The 10,431-nt window shown below is 45.5% G+C and overlaps 1 protein-coding gene across 1 annotated transcript in view; it reads right to left on the bottom strand.

Annotated features, from left to right (window-relative positions):
• Positions 1–10,431, bottom strand: part of ppfia1 (PTPRF interacting protein alpha 1) — a 61,432-nt gene that overhangs the window by 16,252 nt on the left and 34,749 nt on the right. Inside the window, exons 9-16 of the mRNA XM_083652905.1 lie at positions 9,391–9,525; positions 5,826–5,909; positions 5,555–5,686; positions 5,189–5,251; positions 4,809–4,888; positions 4,572–4,722; positions 3,184–3,413; positions 1,779–2,010 (exon numbers count right to left, since the gene is read on the bottom strand). Coding sequence (XP_083509031.1) covers positions 1,779–2,010; positions 3,184–3,413; positions 4,572–4,722; positions 4,809–4,888; positions 5,189–5,251; positions 5,555–5,686; positions 5,826–5,909; positions 9,391–9,525 — 1,107 coding nt within the window. The remainder of the gene's footprint in view (positions 1–1,778; positions 2,011–3,183; positions 3,414–4,571; positions 4,723–4,808; positions 4,889–5,188; positions 5,252–5,554; positions 5,687–5,825; positions 5,910–9,390; positions 9,526–10,431) is intronic.

The following is a 10,431-nucleotide window of genomic DNA, read 5'->3' as shown; positions in this document are numbered from 1 at the left end:
AACAGAGCTAAGCAGCAGCACATGGTGAGCTGCGGTAGGAGATGTAGCTAGGATGCCATATGGCTTTGTTGGCAAGCGTCCACTCGTGCATTTCCATCCAAAGACACACCGACATATCTGAATTTAATATGGTCCTGCGTAGCAATTTCACCATTACACACGGTGAGGACAGCATTTCCTATTTGTAACCTGCAGCTACTGACGTACAATCGAGCCAATGGATGATGACTTCGTCTTTCACTGATTAGACTGATAAATGTTGAGTGGTCATTTGGATTTTCTTCCTTTCTTTTATTTAATTATTATTATAATCATGCCTAGCCAGCCAGTCTCAGAGTATTGCAATCTAATCAGCTCATCCTAGAGTCCAAGTGGATGTTTGTGCCAAATTTGAAGAAATGCCCTCGAGGCATTCCTGAGATATCGCGCTAACGAGCGTGGGACCGACAGAAGGACGTACAACGTTAAACCCATAATGCAGTTGAATCACAATAAATAAATCACAATATATCGCAATATCGCAATACTCAATATATCACAATACTAGCATATCGCAATACTATCGGATCGTGACTTAAGTATCGTGATAATATCGTATCGTGGGGCATCAGTGATTCCCACCCCTAGTAGGGAGTGAGGAGTGAGGTACTTCCAGGCTGGAATAATCGGTGTGCCAGCAGACAACATGTGCGAGGATGGATGGAGGAGAGGAAGCAGACTGCACCCACCCAGGGAGAGGAGGAAAGGAGGCGTGCAGAGAGCTGCAGGTACCTGAAAAAGGTATGGTGCATAGCTATAAGCTTGTGGGGGGCAACTGAGGCCGGGCGCACCATAGGGCAGGTAAGTGACTGTCTGCTGGGAGAGGGAGCTCTGGATGACGTATGGGTCATAGCAATACTGCTACGGGCAGGGGCAGTTACATACACACATTGTTACTGTACATAATTATAATATACACACACACAACACTGTTAGTGTGCTCAACAAACCAATGAGTGAGGCAGCATTATGCAAATCAATGTGGAAAAGGCAAACAAAACGAATACACATATCAGTGTTTCCCCTAGAAAAATGTTCAGGCCTGGAGGGATTTCGAAACGTTCCCCCGACCGCAACGGTGGGGGCCGTCGCTGGTGATGCTAAACTTTTAGCTAACCTGTTCGCATCCATGTTGGCAATGGCATCCCAAGTATCATCATACTATTATGGGATGCGATGCGAACAGTTGTATTATGGGATGTGCCTTTCCCAGGCAACGACACACGTTGACACGTTTTGGAACAGCGCTGCACACTGGCACAATGCCCCTAAAAGCAAAATGCTTATTGTTTTGAATGATTTGGCATCTTCTATTCTCTAGTCAACACAAGTATTGTTGTATTGTAATAATATGCCATAAAGGTTTATAGAAATTTTGGGGAGAGCAGGGGAAAATCTTGAAAAAAACATTTTTTAGAATTTCTTTCTGGCCTGGCGGGGGCGTTGTTGGCCTGGCGGGCCCGCCAGGCCTGTAGAATGGTAGGGGAAACACTGCGATATACAGAATGACCACATTATACTCTTAGACCAACACCAGCACAACACACGTCAACATGATGAACATGGGGGGAAAAAAGACACAAAAGACTAAAAGCTGCCTCAATCAACAACTGATACTGTGAGACTGGTGTAATGACAGCTTTGAGGGGGAGATAACGCAATGACTTTTCAAATGGAGAGGGGGGGGGGGGAATGTTAGCGAGCTGAGGGCAAGATATGAGAGAAGGGGGGAGTGTTACCAGGGTCATGACACCCATGCGGTCCAGCTCTCGGTTGGGACTATGGGGTATACGTCTGGGGGTGGAGTGACCGGAGCCTGGGGGAGAGCCGCCCATGGAGGAGCCCATGCACAGCGACGGGGGGATGGAGCTCATGGAGCGGAAACGTCCCCCCAGGCTCTCGCCGCTGCCCACCCGGCACTCGATCTCCTCCGCCCGCATGGCGGTGTTCTCCTTCTCCTCTTGAATCATTCTGTCGAGATGGAGGAGAGAGAGGGAAGAGACAGGCCATCGTTAAAAACAGAGGCACAAACAGAAAGAGAGTCATAATACGATACAATTTGATACATACGATAATGTGGGGTACACAATTCAATATAACCATGATACGATGAAAGCTGAAAGACAACAAAGTCTGACTGTGAAGAATTATGTTTATTTTTGAGCCACACATCTTTCTAGCAGGGATGTTCAAGAAAAATCGATGACCGCATTTATTGTTTGTTAATGCATCAGGTCGTCAATTAATCTTAACGGTTATCTTGACCTTTTGAATTGCATCATGGCAGCCAGTCCCAACTGCGCAGATGACTATGAAACCAACGTGAAGGACTACTTTGCGAGAAGTCCCTCCACCACTTGATACAGTATGAATCCACGTGACTGGTGGAAAGCAAAGTACGGTTCCCGAGGCTGACAACACTAACACGGGGGAGTCCTTCTGCCACAGGAACTCTGTCCTGTCAGAGGGTGTCTTCTCTGCCGCTGGGCTGATGGTGAACAGACGCTGTGCTGCGCTACTCTGGAGCATTTGGACATGCAGATCTTTATCAATAAAAATGTTTAGGCAACGTACTGGCCTAAAACAGTTAACCCCAGCCGATTTGACAAAAATAGCCATTTTTAATTCCGCTTGGAAATGTTCTTTCGGGCGGACTAATATGAATATTGTAATATGGGAATATGACAACGCGAGATGAGAATGTGGCAGGATTTTACGAGCCATACATCACCTACACAGATTATACATAATAATATTCTTACTTTGTTCTTTATGCAAATAGCTTCCAAAATGGGCATCGCTAGTGATGACATTGGCTTTCTAGAATGTACTGTAAACAACAATTAAATTATATTATTTGCACTTTGTAATGAGAAAGTGCAAATAATATAATTTGGATGGAGAGCTTGTGAAAATTCTGCTTTTACAACAGCAAAATAAAATGGAGCTTATCAAAATCAACATTCATTTTTCTGGATCACGATTATGTATTGCCACATTTTAGTATTGTAATACATTAGAATTTCCATATTGTCCCATTGCTAATAAACACAGTCAGCTATGCAGTAGAACTCATTTCAACACAAGTTAAAGTGTCCTCGGGTCTGCCTGCTGGCTACGCTAGGTAATGTAAGCTGCCGTTACCTGATTTCATTGTTGATCGCATCCAGCTGCTCCTGCAGCATTAAAGCCAAGGTCTGTGCATCCGCCTGGCCACCAGGGGACAGCAGGTCCACCGAGCTGAAGATGGTCTCTCGGTCCTCCTCCTCGTCCAGGTCCGAGTTGTCCAGGTCGCTCTCAAAGGCCTGCGCCACGTTGGCCAACACGTTGGCCTGCTGCACGCGCTCCCACTCCTGCTCGTTCAGAGTCTGCACCTGGATCGACCCATAGACGGATAGAAGGAGGAGAGAGAGTGGACGGGAGGGAGACGGAGAGGCAAAGTCACGGGAAGAGACAGGCAGGGAAAGGATAGTGTGAGCGGAGAAGAGAGATCAGCGCGATGGAAAGGATAAAGGATGCAGGAAGAGAGAAGGGCATGAGAGAGAATGAGGGGCAACAGTTTAGTGGACACTTTTAGTACTGGTCATGAATGCACTACCACAACACAGAGACAAGTTTAACACCGCTACACTGACTTACATGTCGCTGCTGTCCATGGGAGGCAAAACAGAAAGAGATGGAGAGGAAGACAATCATCAGAAAGAGCTCAAATATTAGACGGTTAACGGGTGGGGGAAGGAAAAAGACAAGACGGTAAAAGCAATAATTGTTACAGGGAGGTCAAAAGAAAAATAAAGTCAATACGGTATAGAGACACTGCATGAAATAGGCCACGCCCATCACGGGGGAAAAGCTCCGTTCATTTCCACACACCAGCGTCATTTTCCTTGAATGAAACATAGCTAAAAGCTGTTGTGTGGTGGGCTGCGCAGACAACAAATGTAAAAAATCGCCAGTTAAAGTTTTTTTGTACTCCTGAGCGAAACAAGGAAGCCATTGGATGCACATGGATGTGCAAACTGACATGTTGATTAATGTACACTGTCCCTGGTAAATAAATGCTTAAATAAATAAAATAAAATAAATTAATTGAGAATTGGCGAGAAGAAAAATGTGGATCTAGCTGTCAAGAAGTAAGTTGCGAGTGTTCATCTTCCGTATATACGATCTTTTTGTGCAACACGCAACCATGCACGCGACATAGGAGAACGCCAGGATTGGAGGGGGGGGGTTTCTGTTTTCCCCCGTCTTGGGCATGGCTTCTGAATGATGACGCGTTTTGCAGTGTCTCTATAGGCTAAAGTGTTAGCATGTAGCACTCGACCCAACAATCAACTGATGGCACATAGATGATTTTGGTGTCCCTGTTCTCATGACTTAACAGGTAAGCTGATCAGCTCCAAAAACTTGGTGTACTCATTCAAACACTTTAAAGAACCTAAAATAGGAGTAATAAAAATGTTTTCCCCACAGTCAATCAGTAAGAAAATGTGCATAACGCATGCTATTAACAGACAAGCTAACGAGCTCACCTTGGACGGCTCGTCGCGGAGCGCTGCCACCCGTCCCTTCTGGGGCCGCCTCAGCACCAGAGCGCCGCCGTAGTGGTCCGAGTTGCTTTCCATCATGGAGGAGGCCGACACTGGGTACCTGAAATCCGGGGTGCTTCCCAGGTGAGACCGCCTGGAAACACACACCACACACACATTAGAAAAAGTAGCAGAGGTCAGAAGTTGAACTTGTGAACTCTTGCCGTTTAGCTAGCTTACCCATGTAGTAAGGAGTTGCTCCTGCTCCTGCCCTGCTCGCTCTCTGTCCTCATGGTCTCAATCTCGATTAGGAGTTGCTCCTGAGGGACGGGAGGGGATAGTTACAGACATCTTTGTCAAGTGGTGGAGAAACACATTGTCTCTAACACTGAACTTAGGCAATGTTTAATCTATATTCATTCAGGGGGCCAATACATAGAATACATACATTTATTATAGTCAAGCAGGACAATAAACAAAAAAGTGACAGGAAAGGGATAGATGCTAAATCAAAACCAAAATCAACCCACGCTAAGAAAAATAAGAAACACTGGGCAAGAACATAGCTTAGCTATTCTACAGTACTATCAAGCCTAACCATTAAACCATGTATCCCTCACCTTGTCATGGTGTGACTCCTCAATCAACTTCTTGGTGTGCTCCAGTTCTCTTATCAGGGCATTCTGAGGAGAGACGGCACCAGGCAAATCAAGAGGATCCAACAAGCTGTCAGATGCTACAAGCTTTAGAGGTGCTGGTTGTGCACCTGTCATAACATCATTACCATCTAGCGATGGGACATAGTGGGGGAGCAACAAACATTCATTATGAAGAATAACTGGTGTTACCAGATTAGGAAAAGTAACAGGTGTAGTCGCCTGATCAGCCTTTTAGTTTTTGCTCGCCTCACTGACTTTGAAATGTGCCACTAGATCGCTTGATTGTACATCATCGTGATACTAGTTTGGTCTAGCCATTATATCCACCTTATCCTCCAGGGCAGACATCCTCTCTTTGAGGTGGAGCTGGAGTCTCTCGTTGGACTCTGACAGGAGCTTATCCACTGTCTCAGACAGACGCTTGTTGTGCTCCTCGTTCATCTTCTCCCGTTGCCGTGCCTGCACAAACGGCCAAAAAAAATAAAGATATTCCAACGTGTTATTAAAGACGATCAGGATCAACAGCAGTCAAATGTGTCAGGAGAAGGTCTACCTCAAAGACAGCATCTCCTATCCCCCCACCCTTCCCCCTTCTCACCCTGAGCAGTTCCTGGTTCTTCTCCTCCAGCTGGGCCTCCATCTGCCTCAGTCTCTCCTCCACATTGCCATGGCGTTCCTCCGCCTGGGAGGGGAGGGGAGGGGGACAAGAGTCAAACCAAAGCCTTTAGCCTTTCCGTCTTAGCATAGCCCAAAGGCTCACTATAACCTCTACTCTCAGAGGGCTTTTATCTCCCCCTATAACGTGCTTGGTCATCGATCCTGGAGAAGGACCTTGGCTGAACAAGGGCAGAACTAAGCTTGGCCCCGTTAAGAGAGGTTGTGAGGAGACAGCTCAAGTCCTTCAAAAGGATGGGGTTAGATTCCTTCAGCCCACACCCACAGCAGCAGCCTGGGAAAGCACACATCTACATACATCAAGTCTGGAGCCAGCGGGTGAGAAGAAGCGTGCGTCGGCAGGACCAGGAGAGGACAGCAAAGCAGCACAGCCCATAGAACGACTAGAACCAACAGAACTGTAGCACAGCCAGTACTCCCCCATAGCGCAGATTCAACAAAGTCTGCCAAGAGGCCTAGCAGAGAACAAGCTGTATTTCATTCAAGGTTCTACCAAGGACTACGTTTATTCAAATGAGAATTATTGTCTGATTAAATAATAGAGAACCATCAAATATTTAATCTCCAATAAAGCATATTTAAAAATATATGAACCAATTCAATTGCTTATATAGAGTCAAAAGTAACAGTTTTCTGCGTGACGGCCTGTACCAGCTTTCTAGTAGCTCTAATGGGCAGGGTCTCCACACGTCTTTGAGCAAATCAGCTGGAACTTCCTGTTTGTGTTAAGATACCAAACTTGTAGGGATTTCTGTGTTTGAGGGAGGTACCAGCATGAAGCTCAGAGCAGCACAGAGACACAAAGCACACATGCAGGCAGACAGGGGAAGACTGGGTCAGCGCCAGGTCTCAGGCTTAAAGGGATACCACGGCATTTTGACATTTGGTCTGGTACTGCATTTAACCAGGCACTTGTCTTGTCGTGTGGAGGATAAAACCACTACAATTAAAGTTTGAGCGAGATGACATTTTGATGGCTATATTCTTGTCTAGAGCATGTTGTATACCTTTTAAAATCTACAAGCATTCATTTTGGCCAGCAGTCATTGATTCTAAACGTACATTTTAGGCTGCTTTGAGGAACAAGTAGTTTGTCGTCTTTTGACTTTTAACACTTCTGGAAATCAAAACATGAGCACTAATTTCTATAGAGAGCTAAAGTGGAACATCACGTCCTGCTTCAGCACTGTACCAGAGATTTTCATCCGCCATTTATTTTCCCATAGACATTTGGTAAAATGCTTATAAAAATAGTCTTACTTGTTCAAACCAAACGGTTCAGATATATTTAGAAACAGGAGAGACCACATAACATTTCACTCGGACCAAAACGTAAAACAAATTTGGGTTTAAAGAAAATATTTTTTCAATGTTTTTTTTTTTAGTTTTGGCGCGAGTGAAATGTTCTATGGTCTCTCCCGATTCTAAATATAGCTGAACCGTTTGGTTTGACCAAGTAAAACTAAGCAAGCATTTTCCAAAATGTCTATGGGAAAATAAATTGCGGAAGAAAATCTCTGGTACAGTGCTGAAGCAGGAAGTGACGTTCCACTTTGCCTTTCTATTGGCCCGGTGAAGTTCAATACCAGAACAAAATCGCAAGTGTCCCGGGTATCCAGGGGGACGGGGCATGGGACGGCATTGTGAGTGAAGCTGGTCTACCTTCTTCTGAGTCTTAGAAGAAGAGCCACATAGATCAGACTAGGGGTTTTGAGGATGAGCACACAGAATACCAGACAATGACAAAGAGACAGAGAGAGAAAATGAGAGAGAAGAGAACAGGGCATCCTTTTAGTGTGAGCTTTAGCACCATTAAAGGTAGCGGGTGGAGGGAGGGAAAGAGAGTGAGAGAGATTCCAGTGTGATCCTACAGTTAGGAAATCAAAGGCCAGACAGGACTTTGATGACCACTCTCACTTTCATGTCCAGCCCCGACAAACGGAGCAGCTAGATCATTCGAGGAGATGTTAGTGTTAGAGAGGAGGGATGAGACAACTGGGGAAGTTGGAAGGATTTAGTGGGTGGAGAAGGAGGTTGATGATGGAGCAGATGTGCTGTGAGATCCTCCAAGTAAGGGGGGGAGGAAAGACAGATAGGGGAATGGAGACCGGCTGATGATGACGACGACTGGACATTTGGATGGAAGCAATATCGAACACAGAGAGGTGTTGTCCCCCCCCTATTTCAATGAATGTCTCCCTCTCCCTTGTCTGGCAATCTTGCAGTCTCCTTTCCAACAACTGCAGTATATGACTTTGGCTCCAGTCAGAAAGGAAATGAGTCAGGTTCATTAAAAATGCACGACTAACGGGGGAAATGGCTGAGACAAGACGAGACGAGTCGAGACATGACGTGAGATTGAAGAGGGAAAGGGAGCAGAGGGGAGGGAAAAAAACGGATAAAAAAAAGAGAGAGGAGTAACAGAATAAAGGAAAGAGGAGGTGCCATACAGTACAGGGGTATAAAGAGAAAGTGCATCACTTTGAGATGGTCGAGGTGCCTCTTCTCCAGAACAAAAACGCCCAGTGCCAGAAGAGAGAGAGAGAGGGGGAAGGGGGGGAATGAAGAGTGTGGCTTCTTTGTTTCAGAAACGTTCTTGGAGCCAGCTTTACGACTAATAAGGTGCTAGGAGACCAGTGTGGTTTCAGCCGTACAGTATGTGTTGTCCCAGAGTAACAGGCAAACTATAAATGGACGAAGACGCGAGCCAAGCGTCTAAAAATAGATCCCCGTGGATATTTCGGAGAAACACAAACAATGGCTTCCTCGGTGGCTTCCGTAGGGGAGCCGGGGAGGTTGTCGCAACGTAAAGCAAATTAGCCCTGCACTGAGTCCTGATTGACAACAGTACACGTGTGAGGGGTAGGTTTATATGGTCGAGGATCATAGTCAAGTAAAGTCCTGCTTCAGCACTGTACCAGAGATTTTCTTATGCAATTTATTTCCCTATAGACATTTCGTAAAACGCTTATAAAAAAAAATGATTTACTTGGTCAAACCAAACGGTTCAGCTATATTTAGAATCGGGAGAGACCATAGAACATTTCACTCGGACCAAAACTAAAAAAAACATTTAAAGAAAAACAGCATTTTCTTTTAGGTTTTGGTCCGAGTGAAATGTTATGCGATCTCTCCTGTTTCTAAATATATCTGTACCGTTTGGTTTGGACAAGTAAAACTATTTTTATACGCATTTTACGAAATGTCTATGGGAAAATAAATGGTGGATGAAAATCTCTGGTACAGTGCATGAAGGACGTTCCACTTTGGCTCTGTATTATTATTTCCCCCAATTATTTTTTTCACCATTTGCATTTTTCCCCCAACAAGAACTGTGAACGGAAAGAGCAGGTTAAGGATTTCCATTAGCTTCTTCTTATTGACCCGTTAGCAATCAATAAAGACAGCCATCGCAAAATCCCAAATGTCCCATTGAAGAGATGAGAGATGTGCCTGGGGGCGCTGTGGGCGGCTAACTGGTCTGGTACCTTTGTGAGGGCCGCTACCCTCTGCGCTAGCTCGGCCTCCACCTCAGGCAGAGTCTCTGCCTTGCGGATGGTCTGCTGCAGCTTCTGCTCGGCCAGCTCCAGCTTCTCCTGGAGCTGCCGGTTTCTGTCCTCGGTCTGCAAGAAGAAACAAACAAGCAAACGACAAACAGTCATTAGCGAAGGATGACGGGAGGGGGGGGCTCATCATCAGTGCTAACATCCTGGCCTGGGGGGGGGGGGGGGGGGGGTTGCTTTCAATCCCACAAGGGGAAGTGAGTGTCAAGCTTGGGGGAGAGAGAGACAAAACGAGACAGGGAGAGAGGGCGGGGAGGGGTGGACGGGAAGGGAGGAAGAGAGCATTCACATTGAATGTCACAATGATGAAAGAAAGAGAAAAGCCCGTGAGAAAAGAGGAGAGGGACATCTCCATCTCAGCGAGCGACGTGTAAAGAGACAAGCCAGTGTCTGGAGGCGTCCCATTCACTGCCTGCTGCGCTGCTCAATGTGTGGATACAGTGGCAACTCATTAGCTGCCAAGGAGTCTGCAGGCCATTCCTGCTGGCAGACAAAGCCCAAAAGACCCCTCGCACACCAAGATGCCTTTTTCCACTGAAGACCCAACAGCTGGCAAATAATAGCGTGTGTCCGAGTATGTCGGAAATCCATGTACATCTAATTAGGGCCATATGAAATGTGTTTTATGTTTTCCAAATTCAGTTTTTTCCATTTTAATTTTAATTTAGGGGTTAGGATCTTTTTTTGTCTCTTCTTTCTTTCTTTTTGATGACTCGGCCCTCTCAGACAGCCTCTTCAGCATGTCTCTCAAAGTGAAAACCCAAAACACCCCAATCAAAAACAGCATCATTTGTCTGACTACAATAATTAGGTCTACTTTTGATTTTCATTTATACCTACTGGTATCGATTCCAGCCAAGTTATGGAAAATTCTGCAATATTCCATGTTTTACAGTTGATTCCATTTTTATTACCAAATTCCATGATTGCATCAATTTTTTCCGCGTTTAGTGGAAATCCCATGGC

Source organism: Poromitra crassiceps (genome assembly GCF_964638095.1).
Source record: "Poromitra crassiceps genome assembly, chromosome: 16".
In the NCBI taxonomy this organism is placed as follows: Eukaryota; Metazoa; Chordata; class Actinopteri; order Beryciformes; family Melamphaidae; genus Poromitra; species Poromitra crassiceps.
This window is presented reverse-complemented; position numbering and strand designations above follow the sequence as displayed.